At 28.6% G+C, this 26,345-nt stretch overlaps 2 protein-coding genes and 1 long non-coding RNA gene across 4 annotated transcripts; 2 read left to right on the forward strand and 1 right to left on the reverse strand.

The window, feature by feature from the left end:
• The first annotated feature begins 9,024 nt into the window (after positions 1-9,024).
• On the forward strand, positions 9,025-12,472 carry LOC127287055 (uncharacterized). The gene has a single exon (XM_051313777.1). It carries the CDS (start codon positions 9,183-9,185, stop codon positions 9,990-9,992), a length of 810 nt encoding a protein of 269 aa, XP_051169734.1. The 5' UTR covers positions 9,025-9,182; the 3' UTR covers positions 9,993-12,472.
• On the reverse strand, positions 11,331-24,653 carry LOC127287056 (uncharacterized). 2 transcript variants are annotated; one of them, XM_051313779.1, is made up of 3 exons: positions 24,576-24,653; positions 13,993-14,481; positions 11,331-12,759 (listed from the first exon to the last, which is right to left on the reverse strand). In XM_051313779.1, exons 2-3 carry the CDS (start codon positions 14,279-14,281, stop codon positions 12,575-12,577), a joined length of 474 nt encoding a protein of 157 aa, XP_051169736.1. In that variant the 5' UTR covers positions 14,282-14,481; positions 24,576-24,653; the 3' UTR covers positions 11,331-12,574. The 2 variants fall into 2 exon arrangements, with proteins under 2 accessions (XP_051169736.1, XP_051169735.1); XM_051313778.1 differs by lacking the exon at positions 24,576-24,653 and having other exon boundaries at positions 13,993-14,866.
• Positions 24,654-25,414: 761 nt separating this feature from the next.
• Positions 25,415-26,345, forward strand: LOC127287057 (uncharacterized). Its single transcript, XR_007843832.1, has 2 exons — positions 25,415-25,632; positions 26,128-26,345. It is a non-coding gene; the product is annotated as an uncharacterized LOC127287057 (long non-coding RNA).

Here is a 26,345-nt window from a genome sequence, read left to right on the forward strand (position 1 = left end):
ATTCATTTCTTCACTTTGATTTATTATTGTAATAATTAATCATGTACATTAAATTTCATTTTAATGTAATTTTTTACTTATTCAATAAATTGTACTGTATTTAATAAAAATAAAAGTGGAAATAATAATTTAAAGACAGGTAACAAATTTTATGAATTCATTTTTTTCGCTTACAACTTTTTCTTTATTTTCCCCCTATATTTATATTATATATACCCTGACAGATATTTACAGAGTTCACTACTGGCGCAATGCTTGTAACAGTATCGCGACAGTAGTCAATTTTTGATATGATAAGAAATTACTATTTTTCCTACTACATTGCAAAAAGAAGTATCTTATTATAAGACACATTGGAAGCAAGTTACCAAAAGTATCTTCCTATCTATCTTATATCTTAAGAAACTAATGCATTTTAAGATGTTTTTGATAACTTAGAAGCAAGTTGTAAAAAACATCTTAAAAAGGCGACCAAAACATCTTAAAAGAAGATACTTCTTTTTGCAGTGTAATTCGAAAATTTTACGTTCATTACATAAACATCGTATTCAATAAATTACAAAGAGAAACGACCCAAGTAGAAATATCCGTAGCTCGCCGTAATTAAACACCGGCATGGTACTGATCCAATACTGGCTGTCGGTATTGACTTTCAGTACTGGCAGTGTACTGACTAATACACCGAATCAGTACTATGTCGGAGGTAAAAAAATATTAAAACCAGTACTGGCAGTACACTGTCATTCACACCGAATCAGTACTATGTCGGTGATAAAAAACATTAAATGAAAAAGTCTTTAAATTATTCCAATAGGTAGAAAACGATGATTTTTTATTTAAAAAAATGTATATTAAATTCTTTCGAATACTTTCCCTCAAAATTTTGGATGTAATTGTAATGTATTATTATATACCTATATAAAATATATTTATGTTTTTTCAGTTATTTTAGTACTCATTGAAATATGTGCATTAAGTTATTTATCATGCATACAATAACAATAAGTTGAGAATTTTTTTCTAATAGTTTTAAAAATAAAGCAAATGTAATTTTTTCACTGTAATTTTTAAATATTATTAATAATTAAATATTAAATTTAAAAAATTTTTCACCATTCATATTTTACAGTCGTCTTTTATTAACTTATTTTTAATTATGTAATTCATCAATCATTTTTGTCTGTTTTAATATTATTTACGGTAAAAATAATTTATTAAAAATATTTAACTGAAATTGATATCCAGTTTTATTTCATTAAATCTTTGTAAAAATTGAAAAAATTTTATGAGTTTAAAAAATTTAAGAATAAATTCATTTTATTTTCGTGATCAATAGATAATACAAACTTTGAAATCAAAACTTTTGTATTAGGTGAACTACTTCAAGTCAGCACTTCAAGCCAGCGCGGCTGTGCGGTATGCGTATCTGACTTGCGTTCTAAGGGTTTAGGGTTCGATCCCCCATGCGTGCGAGATTTTTCGTTCTTAGTTTTAAGTGTTATAAGTACAATATTTGTTCATGTGTAATATCAATTATTAAATAATTATTAAATTAAGTATAAGTGCAAAGTAAAAAAAATTAAATATTATGAATTTAAAAAAATAAAAAAATTTACAACACAAATTATTTTTTGTAAAATAATTTATTAAAAATAAAATAATTTAATTAATATAAATGATAATTATTATTTTAATTATTTATTGTTAATAATATTTTATATATTCTAAATAACATTAACTATTATTGGCTTCACAGTTCGTGGTAAAAATGGGAGTAATAAGCTAATAAGGATGAAATTTGCATTGGAAAGCGTGTTTTAGCATTTTGTAAAAAAGTGAGATTTTAAGTCCGGATGAGTACTTTGCCAGTATTATTCTAGTACTGCGTTAGTACTGGTGAGCGGGACAAAATCATTACTGGACAGCGTTACCAGCCAGGGTTGGTCCACTACTGGCCCAGTACGGCAGTCAGTACCGTTATACTGACTGGCAGTGTTGGGTCAGTACTATGCCAGTGGCACATTTCTACTTGGGGATAGTTTTTGGTTATAGGCAGGAAAAAATATATCTATAAACTTTCCCTCAATATTTTTTATAGTAACCAATCACGACAGTAGTAGCAACCTCATTAATGAAATCCATGAAATCACAAATGAGAGAGTCCCTGAAAGATATGCTAGAGGAAAAAAAACAAAAGTTGATAAAAATCACGTGACTGTGGTTATAAATTATATATATATATGTATATACAAAAGAAATGTAAAATAGCAGATAAATCTCAATTTACTCGAGTGTGAGACTGGTTGTTGTATATATATATTATATATGTGTATATGAACTTGTGTAGCCTAATGAATAATCAGACTAACGAAGCAGTCACGATTGCGCGCTAGAGAACGCAAGCAATGCGATTAACGAGCAAACAAAAAAGAAACTTGATTGTAAACATTGCAGCGCACGTGGTATGGGAGCACACGACTAAATTGCACACACGTGTACTCTCGCGATCCTAAAGAAGACGAAGAAGAAGAAGAAGAAGAAGAAGCTTTTGCTGCCGTTTGATATGTCCTCACACGTGAATCTCTTGCGGTGAATAATGTTCGTTTCTCGTATATATGTATATGTACATTTTGCCTCCCACGATCTTTATATAAGTGAGCTCCAGCAGAAAGTGGAAAATGAGGACTAAAAAAGCCACACAGGTCTTTTCTTCGAGCCTGTTGAGATCGCGACGTTTTGTGTGCCACTGGGCCGATTGAGCATCCTCGATTCTCTCCATCTTCACCATAAACCATGTTTCTTTGCTATATACATATATGCGAGGCTATAGAATAAAATATAGGCATAGCCCGAAAAGATCAAAAGGTTGAATGTTAAAACAACGTTGACAGAATGAAACCTCGGCGATTCGCAAGAACGGACAACCTTGACAATGGTGTAATTTCACCGCGTTTTATCCGTATTCCAATCTACATTCTTGTTTCTCTCAATGGCCTTGCCCCGCACAACCTTCTTTTAATATGTCCTTCGAAATTCTTTTTTTTCTTTTGTCACCACATGAAAAAATAAATAAAGTTCTTAAAATTGTTAAACAAATTTAGATTTGATAAATTTTAATTGATAATAAATTTCAATGGATTTTTTTTCTGCATGTTACGGACGTAGAAGAGATTGAGAAATATAATAATAACAAAATAATTTTGTTAATCATACAAAAATTAGGTTTATTTAACAAAAAAAAGTGGCAATTTTCTAAGTGTAAATCACAGTGTGTACATACTGGAACTGTACGTTAGAATACTTTAGACCCTAAAGAAAACATTGTTCTAGAAAAAGTGTTATAATTTTGTTACAGAACAGTTGTAGAACTATGATTTATATTTATTCTGTAACATTTGTTCTATAGGGGTCAATTACGTATTTTTTTCGGATCTTACTTTCAAAATTCCGCGTATTCCAGATTCCGGATTCCACTGTCAAAATTCCGTATTCCATCCCACATTCGGAAAGTGGAATCCGGAATGTGGAATATTGGATCCGAAATACGGAATTTTAAAAGTGGAATCCGGAATATGGAATCCGGAATGTGAAATGTGGGATGTGGAATCCGGAAAAAGTTACGTAATTGACCCCCTGTATCCCGATCGTTCCTCAACGTTTTTCCTAATTCAATTTTCTAATTGTATATATTTCTAATAAACATTTTTCTTAATATTTACGTTTGTCTTATAATTTTTTCCAGAAGTACATTTTTCCAAATACGAATGCAGTGAATTTATTCAATTAAATTTTATTTGAAATTGTTTTTCATTCCACAAAATTTGTATCTCTGCACGGAAAAACTTTGTTCAAGTTGTTTTGTTCCTCAATTGTTCCTCAATTTGTTCAGGAACTGAGAATATAAAAATAATTTAAGAAATCTTATTGACATTTCTTTGAAAAATTCTAAGCAGTGTATTTCTATAAGAATTGCAAAGAATTTCAAGAAAACTTCCTAAACCTAAATCTACAACAAACTTGTAAAAGACGTTCTAGAACATTTGTTCTAAATTAATATGTTAGAATTTTAGATAAAGTATTTTAGTATAATTTAAATTAGAACTTACATAAAAATTCTAAATTTTTGTTTTGTAAAAGATACATAAAAATTCTATAGCAATATTAGTTTTAAAAATATTGAATATATAACAATTCTAGAATGTTTTAGAACATTGTTCTGTAATAATACTTCCTTTATGAAGAAATCAATAAAAATGTGTTTTTTTTTAAACTAATGTTGTTACACAGAATTGTTATGGATTTGTTCTAGAATATTGACAAAATTAAGGAAACAGTGGTTTTGAAAAAGAAAATCACTCGGCTTCTGCGACTATATGGTTCCCGTTAAATAAACAAGTTTAAAACAATAGCAAATTCCCAGATAATAATTTCATGTCTCTTGGAGAATCACTATAAAAAGATTTGAGAATCACAAACATCGTTTGAAACGCAAAACGACAGTGAGGTTTTGATTTTGGTTTCTAACGCTAAAGAGGAAGTGTGAAGATGATGATGATGATAATAATAATAATCCTGGGACCCATTCTCAATGTACGTGAGAAGAAATATGTGCGTGCGTAGAATGTGGCACACTGTTAAACCGTCACAGCAAAGGTATATATATATATATAGTTAAACTATGGAATCGCAAGATAAAAGTATAATGACATCAGTTGTATGGTGTGACGTAGTGCAATGGCGTATCATATTCAGAAACGAATCTATGTAACCTTGATTATATTATAATGTATAAATACATATACATATATTATATTTTTCATCTGAATTGTGCTTTTATTGCAAATTAGGCCCCGAAGCTCAAACTAATGCTGCGTCATGACGATCATCAGTGACGATGCAACTACTTAGATATTACAGTGTCTGTAAAATTGATTCGAAAAAAAATAAAAAATAAAGCCATATTCAATATACAAGTTACATTTACGCGAGTAAGATAAACACCTTTCTATAAGAAAAAAAAACACATCATAAACAGTGAATCAAATTTATACACTATACAAACACGGACATTGCAAAATGGAAAATGTTCCAGAAGACTTCCTTTCTTGGACTTAAGTGGAAGTCATTTCGAGTCGCGAATCGTTCTGCTAACGGAAGACCTTTGATGTTGCTTTTATGTCATCATAGTTGACGAACGAGTCGTGTGATTTGAATTACAGAAAAAGAGAAATTTCAGAGAATGAAAATGGCCTGAAAAATGAGAAAGAGGTAGATGACAATAAAAAACAAGAATGAAGAGCTACAAAGGGAGGGAATGAAACAAACAATGAAGAAAACAAAAAAGTAGCAATGAAAGAATAAAAAGAAGTAAAAAATGAAAAATATTGTGTTGTAGGAAGAATACTTACTCTATGGAGGAAGCAAAAAGAAATGGAAAAGGGAACAAAAAATAATGACAAAGAAAAAAGACAATTTCATTGCGAATTGAAAAAGTCGAGAAAGTTGATGAACTTTATGGAAAATAATCGAAAATATACTGCAATTGTTTGGAATGCTTTTTTTCTCTATGCTTTTTACATTTTTTTTTTTTTTTTTTTTAATATACAATAATGGAGAATGTATTTTCCCATCTGGGATCTTCATATTGATTTACTTCAGTCGTTAATTACAGTTTACTGCCGCACGGATCGAAAGGATTAACAACCTGTCACAATTACCTGCTCTTTAAGCAATTTTCCGCTTTGGAATTTCGATTACAGTTGAATATTTATCCAACTTATAAATTTTCTCTTATTATGACACAAATATTTCCATTTCAAAATGTCGACTCACTGATATTGTAATATTCATATATAATATATGTATTGTCGATAAAAAATAATGCAAGTGATTATCAAACGGAATTTATTATATTCGAATATCGTTTCTTCTAATCGCAACTGTAAAAATAGAAGAATTTGAAAAAGTTTTCTTATTAAATAAAAATAAAAAGCAAGAAGAAATTATTTTTATGCGAAAAACTGTAAAAAAAACCATGACTATAATAATGTTAATAAAAATAATACGATATAATAAAAAAATATTAATAGAAGTTATAGAAGAATATAAAGAAGAAACAATAAATAAGAGTAAATAATTGTGAGACTAAAAATTACAATTTCTATAAAAAGCGTGAAATGTAATAAATCTATACTTTATTAATAGAACAGTAGAAAGGAAGAAAATATATATATATAAAGAAAGTGTGTGAAATATAAACCAGGAATGTCAAATGGAACCCAACCGCAAATGTCTCTATTTCATATGACTAAACGCAAAAGCACAACACTGAAAAATAAGCAATAAATAGCTTTTATGGTTTACTAAATATATTTAATACTTCGTAATAGAAAATAACAAAAAAATAACGAAAAAAAATGTAATTTATCGTGATGTGAAAATCGTCACAGCGTGCAATCAATTCTATTGGTATAACCGTTATCATTTTATAAGTGTTGAAAGCATTCAGGATGTCTAAATGATTTTTTTCCTACATCTTCTTCGTGACAACAACAACAATAACAACAACAACGTGTATTATAATTTTCATTTAGAAACTTAATGAAGTTTTATAATATCTTTTAAGATAAAAAAAAAATGTAATAAATGTCATAAGTTTTTAAAAAAATAATTAGTCCTTTTAGTAGTGAAGATAAAATTTTGTTTCGTACTTTATATATATATATGCAAAAATAATGATTTCATCTCCAAATAAAGTTTCATTAATTAATTGTGATAATCAAATTCAAAATTGATTGACTGGGAAATTGTGTTCTTAATTTTTTTTCGGCTGATTCACGCTGTCTGGCGGATGTCGGATTTACCTACTTGACAAATAATACGGTTACTTCCTAAGACAATTTATCATTCACCTGACAATTTATCATTCACATAAATATATCTTGTTAATCGTATAGCAAAGTGTCAATTAAATGACAAAAAAGTACAGTTTCTTTGAATGAAACACATTTTTATTATATTTTAATAAAATGTATTATTAATTCATAGAAGAAAACGTATATTTTGGATACTTTATACTTATTTTAATTTTATACAAAAAAAAAATATTTTTTGCACTTTAATTACAATATTACAATTAAATAATAACGTGACTGCAAAAATAAAAAAAGTTTTATAAACTGAATAGAAAAATAATAATGAAACAGATTTTTATGAAATAATAATTTTTTTAAATAAAATAAATTAACAAGAAAATATAAGGTATTAAAGAGCGTTGCAGATTAAATTAAGACCATAAAAAAGTTTAATGTATCCATTTTTTGTATTAAATTTGTTTTTGAATTTCGTAAATATATAAACGTTTTTAAGCCTAATTTTTAAAAGTTTTCCAAATATTTAATCTTCTCTAAATTTCAATTAGTGATAATTCATTACATAATTTAAATTAGTAAAAATTTCTTCTAATTTTTATAATCATTTTTCACTAAAACTTTTGTTAAAAAAAAATTTACTAAATCAACTAATAATATTTTAATAAAATTTAGTGAAAATTTCTACTAATTTAAATTAGTGAACAAATTCTCACTAATTTTTTTAGAGAATACCCTTTTGCCTTTATAAATTCTGATTCGTATAATTTCTTGTTGTTTCATAAACACTTTACTTTCTCATAGAGATGAAAATATTTGACAATTCAATTAGCAGATTATAACATTGAAAGCTACACTAATACTTTTATACAATAATTTAGAAAAAATAGTCTTTTTCAAAAATTTTGGTTTTTAATTAATATAACTCTAATTTAAAATACAATTTCGACTCCATCGAAATAAGTAAAAAAAAAAAATTACAGTAGAAAATTTTCACCAACACAATATTATTTCTTTTAAGATAAAAAAAGCAATATAATAGTAGAAATACAAAAAAAATTCAATATCTACATTAGAAAATAAATTACAAAAAATAATGAAATACAAAAAAAGAGATGGAAATAAAATATATAGAAATAATGATAATAAAAAAAAAAAAAAAAATGAAATAAAAAAAGTGAAATTTAAAAATAATTTGAAAAATAACATAATCTAGAGACATAAAAAAAAGATAAACATCGCATAAAGAGAACTGACAGAATCACTCAATCAAAACCGACACTGACGTGCGCAATTTAATCGAAACCACTAATCTTTGAAAACAAGGAGCTAAACTCTTCTTCCACATCCCTCGGGATGAAAACTTATCGCGAGCGCGGCAATTTCACTCGCTCTCAAAGTAAGCTAGACTAGTTACTCTTACACTGCACGTTTTCAAACCACGGAAAGAGAGAAAAAAAGAGAGAGAGAGAGAGAGAGAGAGAGATAAAGAGAGAGGTCACGGAAGAGATCATGAGGCCAACAGTGAAGCACCAATAGAGGTACACCATAAGTCCTTCTCCCCTTTTGAGCCCACTATTTTTCGCCCCCAACTATCGTTGCTTCCAATTTTCATTGGATCATCACAATCTAATTCTCACAAACATTTTCTCAAAAACTTTCAAATACACACTCGTACACTATATGTATAGTCAACTAACATACCCTGTCGGGATTGGCATGCCAATTTTTTTCTCTCTCTCTCATTCTCTCTTTTCCTTTTCTTCCCCTCGCGCATCTCTCAACATTGAATAAAGGATTAACGAATAGATTTGCAGCGAAGAACTGCTGCTATCTCGACTTGAGTGGGTCTCTGTGTCAGGAAGGTCACATGCCCGCCGCCATCAGATTCACATCCCATCCCCGTCTCTCTTTTCTCTCTCATCGCGATCCCGTACAACGAGAGCCAATGGGCTCTTCACTACCACGTTTTATAACTACGTGAAACATAGATTCATGAATACATATATATATATATATATATACACACAATATGCCATCGCGATGAGAATATGTATGGTACAATCACATCCTTACATACGTGGGAGCCTTGCTCATCCCCTTACCTTACCGCATTCTATCCTCCACCTTGTAGGTATATATCAGCCTGGATGCTTGGTCCTGATGCCAGTCTCTTCCAGTTTCGATATAACACATATTTAATCGGTGGTGCGCGTATTATCCTCTCTTGAGGGTGTTTTTTTTTCTCCATAAATTCAATATTTTCTATTCGATTTTGTTTGGAACAATATATTTTTTTTTTTCCAATCCATTATGGATAAGTGTTTTCTTTTGTTGCTGATGATTATCAGTGTGGCGACGTGCTTCACAACACCAACAAATGTTGATGAAAATGTCCTCGAAAAGGGCTATCGATCATTGTATCGCGTCTATGAGGAGTGTCAACAGCGAAATGTTGGTGTGACGCCGTGTTTAAAGAAAAAAGCCATAGCCTTCTTTGATCGTATTGGAAAAATTGAATCGTTGCCAATTGCTGAAAATCTTGAATTAGTAAGATCGTCGGATGCGCCTGAAATCATTGAATCGCCAACTGCTTCGGCTGATCTTGAAACATTGGGACGACAATCTGGTGCATCGAGAGATGAAATTCTCAATGATATTCTCTTTGAGAAGGTGGCAAATTTAATGAATGGATTTAATGTTCAAATCAGATTGCCAAAAACATCATCAACTGAATTAAAACGCAGTATTGAGGAGGGTAGGGGTAAAATGAAAAAAATGATGGGAATGATGATGATGGGTATGGCTATGAAAATGGCAGCAATGGTACCGCTTGCAATGGGTGTACTATTTTTATTGGCCGGCAAGGCGCTTATCATCAGTAAAATTGCCCTTGTTCTGTCAATGATTATTGGATTGAAGAAACTATTGTCGCAAAAAGGAGGCGGCGGTGGTGATCATGGTGGATGGCAACAGGGAGGAGGAGGCGGTGGTGGCGGATGGGATCGAAGTCTCAAGGGGGGTATTGTCAATCCTCTCAATATGGAACTTTCCGATTCTGATCGTCAATATGCGCAAAATCTTGCCTATAATGGAGCAAGGCAAATGCCACTCACGAAATAATTGTATACTATTAGAGACAATTAAAAAAAAAAAAAAAGAAAAACGATTCGATTTCCGAGTTTGCTATATGAAGGAAAAACAATTTTCCTCGAATAAAAACTTTTTGTGCAAAAATTATTTAAGTAACATTAAAAATAATACAAAAAAAGTTAAATCGTGCAAAAATTGTGTTGGAGAAAATTTAAATTGCAACTTAAAATTTCAAATTTCAAATTAAAATAAAGTACAAAAAGAAATTTAGTTACAAATTAAATTTTCTTTGTGGCTTAAATTCTAAAATATTTCTAGGAAAGTAATTTCTATATAATATCAGTGTAAACAGAATTTTTTTACTTTCATTATATTATTCAACTCTAGTAATTTTTGTTGTTAACAATTTTGCAAAAAAAAAAAAAAAAAAAAAATTCTATTTTATCACATTGTTATTGTTGTACAAAGGATAATATAAATTTTTACAAAGGTTTCTTTTTACAATATTTATAGAAAATGACTCTACATCGACGAATTTTGTTTATTTATTATAGAAAAAATTGTCCATTTGTGATAAAGAATTTTCTTTTTCTATTTATTATTTTATTTAAACAAATAATTGAATTTTAATTATGTACATAATGTGAAAAAAATTAATATTTTTTCTTTTTTTTTGGGAAATTCTCTATCAAACAAATTGTGACAATTTTTATCGTAAAATAGTGGCCATTTTAATTGCGATGATAATTTACGATAAAGGGAATTTTCTTCTTTTATGAAAGACACGACAAAAAAATTGTCAAAATTTGGAAAATGACATTTTTTCTCATTCACGACAAATACAAACACAAAATTTTTCAACCAAATAATAGAAAATAATTTTTATAATTCGCAAAATGAGAAAATATTTAATTTTTACAGTTGACGATAAAGAAGTGACATTTGTAAATTATGATAAAATTTGATAATTGTTTGTACACTCAGAAAAAAAATTATTTTGAATCAAAGGGAAATTTCTTTAAATCAATCAATTTACAGTACAAAAAATATTTTATTAATTTATCAAATGTTTTCTATAATATTTAGAATCTTTGTTTAATTTAGCTTTTTTCTATCCTTCTGTTATAGAATATTTTTATAAAATCTTTCTTTTATAGATTTTTTTTTAAATATAATCTTTCTTTCTTTGAAATTATTTCTTTTATAATTTTTCATTGATAAAGAATTTTATCTTTGGTTCATAATTTTTTTCGCTCTCAAAAAGAAACATTTCTTTGTAACAAAATAGCAGTATTTCATTTTGAAACAAATAAAACAAAAAAAAAACACAGAGTAATCGTTTTGTTGAATTGATAAATTTTTTCCCGGTGTATATAATTAAAAAAAAAAGAGTTGAAGGACTAATTATCTAATAGAAATTTTATACAGTGATCTATATTTGTATGGTTTAAATTTTTTTTCATCATTCTTTGTTTTTTGGCTACATTTTGGTTTTCAGTTATTTTTTTCACGTTTTTTTTTTTTCTTTGCAATCTCGGAGTAGCAATCGTTGATGATAAAACACACTAACCCATGAATCGGTAGCAAGAGCTATAGCGATTAGCGATAATACCGGTAAAATAGTAGTTTGTAATATATAGAAACAAAAGATAATGACAGGCGCCTCGAGTCTCTTTTCCCCTTGAGTTAATATATATTGTATATGTGAGGGAATGGATGATTCAAGGAAGAAAGAGAATCGATTGCGTGCAAGAAACATTAATGTACCCGCACTGAGTTTAATGACACTAATCGGTTAACGGAATCAGGAAGACATATATATACTGTATGTTGCGTCAATCTGCGGAATCTCATAATCATGCAATGTTTCTTTTTCATTGTATATATATGAGCTCACAAAATACTCGCACAATTCAATGTCAAGTTTAATCCTCTCTTCGGCCTCCACAACATTTTTCTTTCTTTTTTTTTCTTTTCTTTTTATATTTATTTTTATAGTTGTTACTTGTCACTATTCTTTTTTTATTATAATTAATGGTAATTTTCTTTTACAATAAATAATGAAAATTATTAAAATTGTATTACATATTAAAATACAATGTATTACTAAACTTAAAATTATTTTATTTGGGAAAGAAATTATTCTACTATACATAAAATGAAATTACTTTAATTTTCATAAAAGAAAACATTTTATTATTTATAAAATAATAAAATGATTACTATTTGATTTTTACTATATATTCGTTTATATTTATTTTTCTACTTTCATGGAAATTAATTAATTATAAATTAATTTCTTTCACTGAAATTAAATTCCTCGTTTGAATTTAAATGCTGAAGAAAAGGGTTAAATTGGGTAGAAAATAACAATTTAGAAGCATATGCCTGTCAGTGTAATCGCGTATACTTGGATGTAAATCGAATAATAACATTATTTATTTGTATTTGTAAGTCGATGTAAGACGATGCAAAAGTGTTGCAAAATAAAGTCATTTGTTTATAATTAATTAATTTTCTTTTTTTGCCTCAAAAATTGAATCATTTTTATATTTTCCTTCCTTTAAAAAAGAACAGGTCGAGTACCTTATTATAGTAAAATTTGTGAAAATTCACTTGGCTCTCAATCCCAAAACTGCTGCAAAGAGAGCGAAGAAAAAGCCAGCAAGTGCTGTTGTTGATGTTAATAAAATTACCCCTCCAATCATAATAGGAACTAGTGCCATTAGCTTCATTTTATACGCCATTAGAAGAGCTAACATCTTGTTATTGTGCTTGTTTCGCTTCCTTGGTTCAACTATAAAGTAAAATTAACTAATTAATAACATATATTAATGAAAATAATATATAAAATTATTTTTTCTTCAATTTTTTTTTTTTTCATTTACAACTAAATGGGAAAAAAATTCCTATCAAACAAGTAAACAAAAATATTCAACGTTAAATTAAAATAAATATTTCAATAAAAAAAAAAAAAATTTCTAATACTGTAAAACAAAATAAAAATATCCTTTGAAGTCCCTCATTTAACACTTGAATGGAGATGTGTTAATCAATTAAAATTGATTATAACTGAATAGGAAGCTAACAAGATATAATAAAATGAACTATAAATTAAAAGAAACAGTAGCGTTAACGAAGACGAAATCAATGGAAAATATTGCCCAATAAAATTATTGAGAATTCTAGGTTAGTGGACTGTGAAAAAATAGCAGCAGCTCATTACATACGTAATATTGCCCCAGCGGTTTATTCTAATTAGATTTAAATATTCCAAGGGAAGTAGTTCACTTTAATCTAAACAAAGAATCTTTAACATCGAGACAATGGAGCATGAAGACAAAATAAAAGAAAATAATAATTATTTTTTTTCCGCAGGAAACATTAATCTTTGAAAAAGAAAATTTTTTTTTCTGTACAAATATCAACAAATATTTTTTTTTTTTACTGCTATATTTATAAATATAGGAATTTTTTTTTCATGACTTAAAAGTATCAATCACAAAATAATGTCTTCGTTATTTTTTTTTTTTTACTGAACATAAAAGTACGAATTATGGTTTCAATATATATATATATGTGTGTATAAATAAGATGGTCTGTAATTTTTTATCAGATACATGATTGCATTTGAAGTACAACGTGGACGCGAAGATATGGAAGGAGTTTATGGAAACGGGACTGCCTCCGGATAATCGTGGCAGGACGTGACTTCTTTCAGTCTATTATTTTCATTCGATAATACACGATTAGATTTGAAATAAATGGTGCTGCACGTTCATCGACATAAACGTTGTGAAAAAGACATGTAGCGACAATCAATTTTTCTTTCCAATCCCGTTCAAAAACCTGCATGATTTTCAAAATCAAAATTATAATTTATTAATTAAATTATTAAATATTAAAATGGCACAAAAAAAGTAGAAGATATAATTATGATGAAAAATTGTAAAATTATATCAATTTTGATTATTGTAAGTTAAGTTTATAATTGAAAAAATAAATAAAACTAATTTGATAAAAGATCTACCTGCTTTTTTGACATACATCTGCACATTTTTAAAGGCAGATTGCGCATCATCGATAGCATCGCTAGCATCATCGAGAAAGCCTCTACTTTGAAAATGTGCAATTTGCATTTTTTGACGTGGATTACTATCTATGAAATCGATTTCATCGGATGTCACGAAACCCCGAGGAGAATGATCGGCTCCATTAATTTTACTAGAATCCTTGTAAAATGAAAAAGAATGTTGAAGGGCCTCTACCACGCAAATCACAGCCAACAGCATCACGACTAGATTCACTCTCAGCATCATGTTTCACGATCGTTACCACAGGATCATTGAGAGAGATGGGGCGGGGGAATGTGATCCTTTACTTGATAGTGAAAGCACCCAAAGGACTTCCTATTCGCCAATCACTTTTATCTTCATTCCATTGCATCTTGTATTTCTCTTATTCCTTTATACTTTATTTCACTTTACTATACTTTTATTTACAAAATTTCCTTCCGTCACTATCAAAAAAAAAAAAATATTAAATAACAGTCACACTTGAATTAATTTGCTTAAAAATTTTGTCGTATATATTTGACAAGCACTTATATATTCTGATGATTAATGAAATTACGATAAATTGATGATAATTGAAACTAAAATTGATTTGACATTTTAATGATGAGACATTAAATGATAAAAATATTAAAAAGATATTGATCACAATAGCAACACACAGTACCACGAACGATCGTGAACTAAACTTGATCTAGACTCGATTTTATGATGAAACTGCGGGGGGGTTATGATGGTACCAAAGAGGGACCACGCTTGAGTTGCTATGAAAATCGGCAGTCCGTGAAAAATTAGACTGAAGATTATAATGCGTGTTGTAAGTACTATGATCGACAGAACGAGCGATCGTATTGCTTGGTGGGTTGGCAATAAGTCCTTAAACGCATATAGTCGTTTGATCTATGTATAGAAGAAGGGATAATATGTTGGGTAATGACGGCTGTTTCCTCTGTACGCGACTTGTTCCTTTTTTCGGAGACACGCTCCGCAGATATTACGGCCATTTATACGTGGCTTTCAAACTTTTTTGACCTGATTATAAATATATATATATATATATATATATATATATATATATATATATCTACGAGAGGAAAGTGATTGATAGAAATATATCGTCTTCTTTGCAATTGACATTATATACCTCAACCTCGATTCACTATACAGATTTTCAATTATAGTCTTTCTATATAGATCTCTCGCACGTCGATGGGGACTAATGATACGTGAACGCAGGAGCAATGAGGTTTTTTCTATTGTTCTCACTGGGAAAGTGATATTTTATAAATAGAGTTTCGAATTATTTTTATATCCGAATGTAAATATAATTGTCTCAATATTAGTAAATGCTTTTCTTAGAAATAAAAATTTCAAGAGAAATATATTTTTAATACATTCATCACAGTACTGAGAAAATCGTTCAGTAGAGCACACCAAATTTTTTTTTTTGTTAATAATTATTGATTTTGTTCTGTCAATCAAATTTGTTGATTAATTCAATAAAACCAATTTACCTATCATGATCCTAACATGAATCTGCACTAAATATACTTAATTCAACCTTAAACCTTCTTTCATTCTACATCTACTTTGACATTAAATTAAACCAGATTACTGCAAGATTGCTCAGTAAGCTTGCACGGTAAGCATGTAGCAAGGTTACTTATTGTGCAAACTTGCAGTAACCTTATACTTCAATCTTTCGGTAAGCTTATCATGCAAGCTCTCGGTCAGGTAGAACATTTGAAGCTTGCGGCAAGGTTGGCAATATTGCGCGGCAAGCTTGCCGTAAGGTTGCTGCAAGTTACCCATGTTTCTGTCGTGGGGCTAACAAAGAAAACTGGTTTGGGCCAATTCAAGAGTGTAATGGTTTGTCAAGGATTTGCCCTACTTAGGGCAAAACTTGCCAGGGACATGAGAGTTTTTCTGTCAATTACTCTATATTTTGCTGCGGATAAAAATATTCTTCTCAATCAATAATATTTTTGTTAAAGAATTAAAAATTACTGACTTAAAAACATCTGCCATAGAATTTGTTAAAACTGCTACAAATTCTATTATAAAATTATTTTTTAAATCAATAATTTTTGCTTATACAACAAAAATGTTATTGATCAAGCAGAATATTTTTTTCAGAGTATAATGTTATCACGTTAAAGTAAAAATGATATTTTTTTCTTTGTAAACAAGTTTAATAGACCAAAATATATGAAACATATTTTTATGTAACAATCAAATCATTTCTTCTGTGATTATTCTTTTGACGGAATTACTTTAAAATTAATTAATTTATTAGTGTATCAATGTATTTTGATATTGTTATTATTACCATTCACAGGTATTTGGGTCATTCTCACAAAAAGGACAAATGACACGTTCATGACATTATTTTTAATAAATAATTATAATAATTGAAAATGTTGCGGGCCTTATTATAGAAGTCAACAGAATTTAATAAGATTTTATAAAAAAAAATTGACAATTTTAAATAATTGAATATAATCATGTTTATATAGTGTAAAAACTCCCCTCCGTTACCGTTCGCGAAGTAAGTTTTATTTAAAGAAGAATTATTGCATTCATACTGCAATAGGAAAACATCTTTTGTCTAGTAACATCTACTAATTACATTATTTATAATTGATTTATAAAGTGTAAAACAGAATATTTGTAAAATATTTTTTCCTAGAATTAAATAAGTTTTGTTCGCAAAGTAAACTCCCCTCCGTGACCAATTACAAATATAATGAGTAAATGAAAAAAAAAATGATAATTGAGAAATGAAGAATTCAAAAGTGTTTACAGTGACGATGTTGTTTTGGTCAGTACACAACATCATGAAAGAAAAGAAAACAATAAGTGTCAGAAAGATTTTTAGTTTCGCAATGTTCGTCGACACAAAAAAACTCCCCTCCGTGACCACTTTAAATTTAGTTTTTTGATAAATAAATAATAAATATTATTAATAATTTTTAGAATATTCTTTTAAATATCGCGAATACTATTATTACTTTTTTTATAAAATTTATTATTTTCATATTAGAATTAATAAATTTTGGCTACGCCTAAAGGAAGAAAACTCCCCTCCGTGATCGCTAGTCACATCCATCGATTATAAAGCCTCATGCAAAAAAATGCACCTTTTTCGTCCCTCGAATTTTGAAACTTTCTTTATGCCAAATGGTAACATATGATGACCCAATAATCCCTGCAAAATTTCAAGATGAGCATATGCCCCCTTTCGGAATTACAGGGGGTCAAAGGGGGCCATGTCAAAAAAAAGAACATGTAATATTATCGAATAATAATGTTAAAAAAATCAAACGAAATCATTCCTTCAAGATTTTCGTCTGCTGATTACGAATTTGAAGTCCGTTTTCAAAAATTCCAAATGGCGGAACCTATATGGTGGACAACAATTTAAAAAATCGATTCGATTGACCTGAAAATGGTTACTCGGAGGTTTTTTGGGTCGCTGATTACGAATCTGAGGTCCGTTTTTCAAAATTCAAAATGGCGGATCCAATATGGCGGACTACAATTTCAAAAATCAATCCAATTTACTTGAAAATGGTTACTTGGGTTACCTTCAGATTTGTGTTCACCGTTATTGAAACCCCCTAATTAACGATATTGTAGCCAATTAAATAGATTTAAAAGATAATTGTCCGACATTTTGAATTTTTTAAAACTGATTCCAGATTCGTAATCAGCGACCCCAAAAACCCGCGAATAACCATTTTCAAGTAAATTGGATGGATGTTTAAATCTGTCGTCCGCCATTTTGAATTTTTAAAAACGGACCTTAAATTCGTAATCAGCGACCCCGAAAACCCGCGAATAACCATTTTCAAGTAAATTGGACTGATTTTTGAAATTGTCGTCCGCCATATTGGATCTGTCATTTTGAATTTTGAAAAACTAACACCGGATTCGTGTTTAGCGACCCCAAAAACCCTCGAGTAACAAGATTTAAACGGATTCGATCATTGTATCGGTGACAAAATATTAAACAATTATTTTATATTAAACAATAATGTTCATAAAGATCGTAACAACGTATTTTAGAGACTTATTTAGGTCCTTCTCTTCACATAGCAATAGTCATAACAGTGGTTTTGAACTTTTTTTTTTTTTTTTCTTAATTCAGCATTTGTCCTTTTCGAGAGATTCACCCATTTATAATGTCTACAGTTTAAATGTTAAAATTAACGTTATTTAGTATCTTCGTTTGCATTATCATTTTCAAATTTCACGCCTTTTTTCTTCCTCTATATTTTTTAACTCTTAAACTATTTAAATCTTTTTCGTGTTTTCTTTTCCGATCCATTGTTTTTAATTTAAAAATCGACACACTGATCCCAAAATTGACATTCAAATTTGCAGGTTAGTCATCTCAAAACAGTGACTTACTAAAAATGTGGAAAATTCAAGTTACTTTGGGGATAGCCAGAGTTGTGGAAAAACTGGCAAAAGCCATTTCAAAACCTCAATTTATGATTTTATAGGTAAGGCGAGAAACAAAAAATAAAAGTGTCAGAACCGAGTAATTTTGGGGCATGACAAACTTGTGGAAAAACTGGCAAGGGCCTTGTCATAGCCTTAATTTAAATGTGGCTAAATAGGGCAATTTCTGCTCGGGGACATAAGCTTATTTCTATCTTAATTTAAATCAACTTTGATACTACATTAAAATTACATCTACCTTACATTAACCCTACCTTAAGTTACACTTACTCTGAGCCAACATTGAACATACTTTAACGGCCTTGATTCACGAAACCCGTGAAACTTAATTAACGATTTAATTAATTTTTAATTATCATAAATTAATTCATAATTAACATCAATTAATAATTAATTATAAACAACTATAACTAATTCACCCCTGACATTAATCTTTTCAATACCAATCTTAACCCAGTGGGCAAAAAACTATGTTCGTTCTAAAAACGTTTTAAGGACGTTTTTAGAACGTTTCATGTCCGCCAAATAATGTTCTGGAACATTTTAAGAACAAGGATGTTCAAATAATATTCCAGAACATTATTTGGCAGACATGAAACGTTCTCAAAACGTTTTTCGAACGAACATGGTTTTTTGCCCACTGGGTAATCTATTATATGATAACACAAGTCAACATGAAATTTGCGTCTGACCTTTAAGGTGTTCTGCCGTCCCAACAAGAGTAGCAGTAACTACATTTTGGTTAAGTCACTTATTGGTGGCAGTGGCAGTGGCAAGTAGGTGACTCATCCTAAATGCAGATACGGTTATTCTTGTTGGGCGGCAGTGTTTTGTATGCTAGATATATCGACAAATATGATATGATTTTCATTCGAAATAATTATATAATATTGTCTTACAAAACAGTGGGAAAAAGTTTAAATGTGAACTCTGTTATTGTTTGTGTTATGTTATTGAAAACACTGATAGATATTTCTTGACAAGCGTGCGTTGGTGGTATATATGCGAATCTTTCGCCACCTATGGGGATGTATGAGTACTTGTCATGAACTTCCGATAAATCTTGGCACCACTTTAGTGAAGTACATGCATGGGAGATTGCAATCTATTCTGCATGAGCATCATGTTTACACTCTCTTGATGACATTTTAAGCGATATAACCTCCTTGACAGACTTGTACACAATAATATGCGTTGTCTGCGACTCGAGAGCCATCTGTAGGTATCGTGTAAATGTAAAAATACTTTTCCTTTTCCCGCGCTTAGTTTCAAATTTTTAATATATTAAATCGTCAACTTATTCTAACTATAAAGATTAAAAAATCTAGTATTATTAGTATAACTACTACAAAAGCAAACTTTAAAAAGAATATGAATATTTTTCCTTTATTTTGGTGCATAATAAATAGAAAAACCATTATAGAAACCCAGACGCAAAAATTTTTCATTTTTTTGTTAAGCTGTGTAATTATAGTACGAAAGTTCTTTAGAAGATTAAAATTTTTTTGATTCACTTCTGTACTTTTAAAAAACCAGGGACCAAAGTTGAGCAGTTATGATGGAATACACCCACACAGCACATGAAATTTCCTAAATATTTCTGAAATATTTCATTGAAATTTTGAAATATTCCAATGCGAAGTCCTTGAAATATTGCTGAAATTAGGTAAATGTCCGCCTATAAGAAATATTGCAGTGTAATTTTGCTGAAATATTTCATTGAAATATTATAGAAAAATTCCATTTAAATGATGCGCACTAGTCGATCTCAGTTTCTATGGCCTGTACAGCTGCGCAGTAGTTTTTAATTTTCCAGTATCCTAAGGTGTTGAACATGTTAGAAAATAACGATTGATTTCATATTTAAAAAAAAGTTTCTATCTTTTTGCTTCCTCGTGGAGGAAGCTTTGTAGTCCTTTCATTTATAAAACTTTTCAAAGTGGCGGAAACAAATTTTTTTCTTTATAGAAACATGTTATATGAGATCCTGATCAATTGTCCGGATGTATGTATGTGTGTGTGTGTGTGTGTGTGTATGTGGATCCCTTTTTTGTTTAGAAGATAACTTTAACAGGTTTTAATGGATTTAGATAAAATTTGGTAGGCTCATTTATCATATTAATATCTCAAATCTAACCAAAGGATTTTGAAAAATATCCCAAAAAAAAAATTTTATCATCTTTTTTCCAAAAATTTTGTTTTAATCGAAAAAATTTTTAAATAGAAAAATTTAAGGTTATATATAATAAAATCGTTTTCCTTACGTCAAGACGAATCGATCGATATATATAAAGTATACATTTAAGGTAAATTTAAAGAATTAATGAAAGTAAAAAAATCAAAATTTCACATTTAGTCTATAAAATTTTGTGATTTTTTAAATTGAAGTTTATATATGAAATAATTGTATTCCTTACGTCAAGACGAATCGATCGATATATATAAAGTATACATTTGAAGTCAATTTAAAGAATTAATGAAAGTTAAAAAATCAAAAATTGACATTTTGGCAATAAAATTTTGCTTTCTCCACGAGGAAGCAAATTTTTTTGCTGATCGTAAAGAGGAAGCAAAATGTTCATGTAATGAACATCTGAATTTACAACTTGTTTTGAAATGTTTTCTGAATATTGCAGAGTCTTCATGTGTAATATTGCAGGAGTATGAAAGTGTAATATTTCAGCAAAATTGCACAGCAATATTTCTTATAGGCGGACATTTTCCTGTTTTACTCAACATTTCATGAACCTTGCATTGAAATATTTCAAATCTTTCAATGAAATATTCATGAAATGTTTAGGAAATATAATGTGCTGTGTTGGCATCAATTTCGAATAAAGTACAAGAAGTTAAAATGAAGAAAACGAAAAAGAAGAAAGTAAAAAAAGATCTCATTCTTGCGGTACCAAAATGCAATAGTACTCAATCAATTTCTGTATGAATGCTGCAGACGGTTTACGTATAAAAGTGATCTTTCGAACTTTATTTACGACTGTCGTATATCATTTACATAACACCATGAATTCTTCAATGTGCTTGGAGCACCTTAATCGGAATGAAGCGGAAGAATTATATGCAGCATCAAGTTTACAACTCGATACTCTTTAAATGGATAATATATTGCCAGTCTTCGGTAGGTCAATCTTATTTTATTTGAAATTGAAGAGTAACTTTTTAGGCTTTAAAAAAATGACTTTTTAAAAGTGCGTCACACTTTGTTGAAGTCACAAAAATTTGTTTCATTCAAATTATTTGCAGTTCTTTGTTGAAAATTATTTTTTGTAGAATATATTCTGTTGGAAAATATACAGTGAAAATTCAATAAATAATCTTAGTGGTTTTAAATACATTAAGCCCTCCAAAACTGATCTTTTTGTTTAGAAATTCAGTATAACTCTTCAATTATTGAGGTGATAATAATACAGTAAACATTCAATAAATTATCTTTTTCTTTGAAAATGCAATAAAACCTCTAAAACCTTTAATAACTGGTTTTTATATTATTTACAAATACAGTAAAGCCCCGATATTTTAAAATCTAATTCGTTTTGAAAAAATAGAGTCAAATTTTTGAAATCATACTAACATATTCGGCTAATATTTTACCAATTTTGATCGCTGCTTCCTGTTATTAATTTATATTCTTGATTATATTATTACCAAAAATGAAATATTCTTAAAATGAAATTACACGCTAAGAAATAGTTAGCTCGTTACGCCTGTTAAGTCAATGTCTCATCATTACGGTTTTCTATGCGGTTACCGTTTTCTTTGTTTCGGCTCTGGCCAGTCAACCGATTTATATTCTTAAAAATAATATAATTATCTAATCACGATTCTTGGTCTTTGGTTTCTCAAGCTTTAATGTAATTATACGTTTAAACACTGTTTTACTACATTTCTCAATTGGCAATTCGTTAGATAACGTCTGACAATAGTACTTATCACTTGATAAAGTTAGAATATTGTAAATAATTAGTAATAAATTTAAATTAATATAAATTAAAAACAAATTATAAAAAATAAACTTAAATAGAAGAAATTAATTTAAATTGTTAAGTTGTTGGTTTATAAAATTATAGATAATGTAATCAGACATAATTCTAGAAAAAAGGTGTAATGTTCTTATTTTTTTAATCGTTAGACCCACAAGAAATTAATACAATTAAAAACAGAAGTGATAGACTGCGATTATTCTAAAAACTGTAATTTTTGTTCACTCATAAGAAAAACTTAAGATAAACTCAAACTTGGTATATAATTCCTTTGAACTGTCCCATTAAACTTAAATTATATGCAAGTTCTTCAAAGTAAAAGTGAAATTATAAAATCATCTTGCAATTAAAGACAATTTTCCTCTGTATTTAAAAGAAGAAAATTGATCTTCTTTGTCCAGTTTGTAACTAGGATATGATCTCAATTTTTTTTAATGCATTCTCTGAAATGTAGTTGGTATGTCGATTATTTCAATGGTTCCTAGGAAAGAAGATATTTTATAAAGTGTTAATACGAATTCTTCAATGATTGCTTTCCACTTTTCTCTGATGTGAATAAAAAAGTCTATTTTCAAAGTATTTCAATTGTTTTCTTTTCTCAATGGACAAATTTTTTCTAATTCATATTTATTATATCCGCATGTATAAAGACACTGTATAAATATATTAAGTTCTGGGAAAATGTGTCTTAAAATATAATCAATAATCAATTACATAAACTGTAAACATAATAACGAGAAAAGATCGTATTTATCGAGTCTGATTTGATGGCATCAACTTTGATCAAAAGAAAAAAAAAATTGATCACTTTTTTTTCTCTGCCAACAATTCCTTAAGAATGAAAGTCACTGACCGAGACACTTGATTATGACATTCTCTTGCAATCGTAGTGTAATCAGCCGGAATTAAAGGATGAGATCAACTGTGAAATATTCGCGTGGTTTTCAACTCTTCAAGATCATTGTCAACTTTTGTGTTTATTTTCCGAATTGTCGCACTTTTACCGTTATAATTTGTTTCACGACAAATTTGGAGAAATGGTTTACTATTTTGAAGACATTTATTAACGTTTGAAAAAATTCACGAACATTACCCAGATAGCACGGAAACTTGCGGCAAGCTTGCTGCAAGCTTGTCTGAGCTAGCGAAATGTCCCACCCAGGGCAAGCTAGCCGTGAAAGCTTGCTGTAAGCTTTCCAGGAAAGGTTGCTGCAATCTTGCCATGAAAGATTTCTACAAGATTGCTGCAAGCATACTAAGAATGATTGCGGCAAGCTTGCCGTGAAAGATTGCTGTAAGCTTGCTACGTAAGGTAAGGTCTTTGGTTAGTGTCTGTCGAACCCGGGTTCAATTCCCAGTCCCCTCAAACTTGTTTCGAAAATTTTCTCGTTAAGTTTCTAAATGAAAGTAAACAGGACATAATTAATAATAATAAACGTCACAAGGATTTTCAAATTTAAAAAAAACAAATAAATTTTTTTAAAATTTAAAATGTATTTTTTAAAAATTGCAGCAACCTTGCAGCAACCTTTCCAGAAGCTTGTTGAAATTCTCCTGCAACCTTACGTAGCAAGCTTACAGCAATCTTTCACGGCAAGCTTGCCGCAATCATTCTTAGTATGCTTGCAGCAATCTTGTAGAAATCTTTCATGGCAAGATTGCCGCAACCTTTCCTGGAAAGCTTACAGCAAGCTTTCACGGCAAGCTTGCCCTGGGTGGGACATTTCGCTAGCTCAGACAAGCTTGGCAAGCTTGCACGGTGAACTTGCCGCAAGCTTGCTGCAAGTTTCTGTGCTATCTGGGGAAGTTGGATTAAAGAAATAAAAAATAGCAAACTTAAAATTGTTAAGTTTTGAAAAAAATTGTTACATTTAATTAATACAAAAATATTCTAGAAAATGTAATTGAAATGTTATTCTTTTTATTGTCATGAATGATTACAAAAAAATCTCTAATTTGACAAAACTGAAATACTGATTTTTGGAAAATTGAAAAAAACATACTATATTTCCGTACTGAATAAACTTTAATTAGAAAATACATGTTAATGTAGTTTATTTTGTTGTGATAATACATACCTATTTTTAGTTCTCATTATAATTTAATGTTAAAAAATGTGAATTAAATTTCCAGATTTTAATTTCAATTAATAGTACAATCAGTCCTCAAAAGGTGACAGTTATATATTGAATTTGATAATTACATGATTTTAAAGTTAAATTTTACAACTGTTTGTCTTATTATTAGATTAACTTGAATAATTTAGCAATCTAATTGAGTCACCTTATTAAACCATATGAAATATTAATAAAAAGGTTATGAAATAATACAGAATCAAATTCCAAAACAAATATTTTTAATATCTGAAATTTTTTAAAATTTAAAAAATAAATAAATTTAAATTTATAATTTAAAAAAAGAATTAAGTGTTTATCTTCAGTACTTTAGAAGTTATATATTTTATTTATATTTAATAAAATTTTTATTTAAAACAAATGAAAAGTCTAGTTGGTGCTGAGACAAATATAAGTTTATTTAACTCAAATATATTTTATTTGATTCAAATGAATCATTTCTCTAGGTGTAAAAATTCTTGTGGGATCTCCTGTAAAACTACCCTATAGAATTTCCATAGAATCTTTCCACGTGTGGAATGTCCGTTTTTGATAAGTATTTAACGTAAAACCTTGAAGTGACATTCACTAAAAATTTATTTTGCTGTTATCAGAGACATATCTCAATTGATGTGTAAAAATTTATTTCGTTTTTATATGTATCTAGAACTCTAATCTATATTACTATATACATTAATTTTTTACAAAATTTATTGCTCTTAAATAATTTTTTTTTGTAATAATGAGCTGTATATATTATGAAATAAAAATAATTCAATCTTCCATCTCGTATAAAAGGCGCATGAAATTTGAAAAAAATATTTTTTTATCGTTTAGAAAAGATTACTCTTTATTTTTGTGATCAAAAAAATTTTCGACTTTTATATTTTAAATCAATTTTCTTTTTCTTTGAAAAAAATGCATGCTTTAATTCTTCTTTTTATTTGTATCAATTTATATTTAATCTGTAATAGTGTGAAAGCTAATTTATTTAATGAAAGAGAAGAAAATTTAAAACTCGGTAAGTAAAAAAAAATTAAGAAAACTATTAATATGAAAATAACATGTTTACAATTTTCGCATATAAGAGCCATTTCTAATCATATTTTAGACAACTCCATAAAAATTAAGATCAATCTATTCAATATTTTAAAAGTAAAGTTCCCGACAAAATTAACATTGATGACCTAACAATAACATGAGCTGTTAAAGTTATGTGATTAATGTTGTGATTTCACATGTAAATATTCTCCGCAGGTTTTCTCGCAAATTATTTTTGATAGATTGAGCTAAAATTTTGTGGAGAATAACTCAAAAATAGTATAAGGATCCGTTGTCATGTACCATAGTTTATTAATATTTTGTCAAAAAATTTATTTTAAAAAAATTACAAATTTGAGGAAAATTTAAAATTAAAAAAATATTTTTCTTTTTTTATATTATTTATAGGATATTAATAATTTATTTACTAAAAAAATACGAAACAAAATAAATAAATTAAAAAATTTTATTACAGAATCATGTAAACAAAGGTTACAGAGGTGCTACAATTTTAGATCTAAGCAATACTGACTATATGAAACAGAACTATTTTTCAATGTTTTCCACGATTTCAACTAGTGTAATATTAATATTAATTAATTAATTAACATTATTAATAATAATATAAATATAATAAAATAACTATGTATTACATAATATAATCAATAATTTAATAAACTTAATATATTTTTA

The sequence above is a fragment of the Leptopilina boulardi genome, unplaced genomic scaffold (assembly GCF_019393585.1).
Source record: "Leptopilina boulardi isolate dan_hultmark-lab unplaced genomic scaffold, ZJU_Lbou_2.1 LbouV2_367, whole genome shotgun sequence".
Lineage (NCBI taxonomy): Eukaryota > Metazoa > Arthropoda > Insecta > Hymenoptera > Figitidae > Leptopilina > Leptopilina boulardi.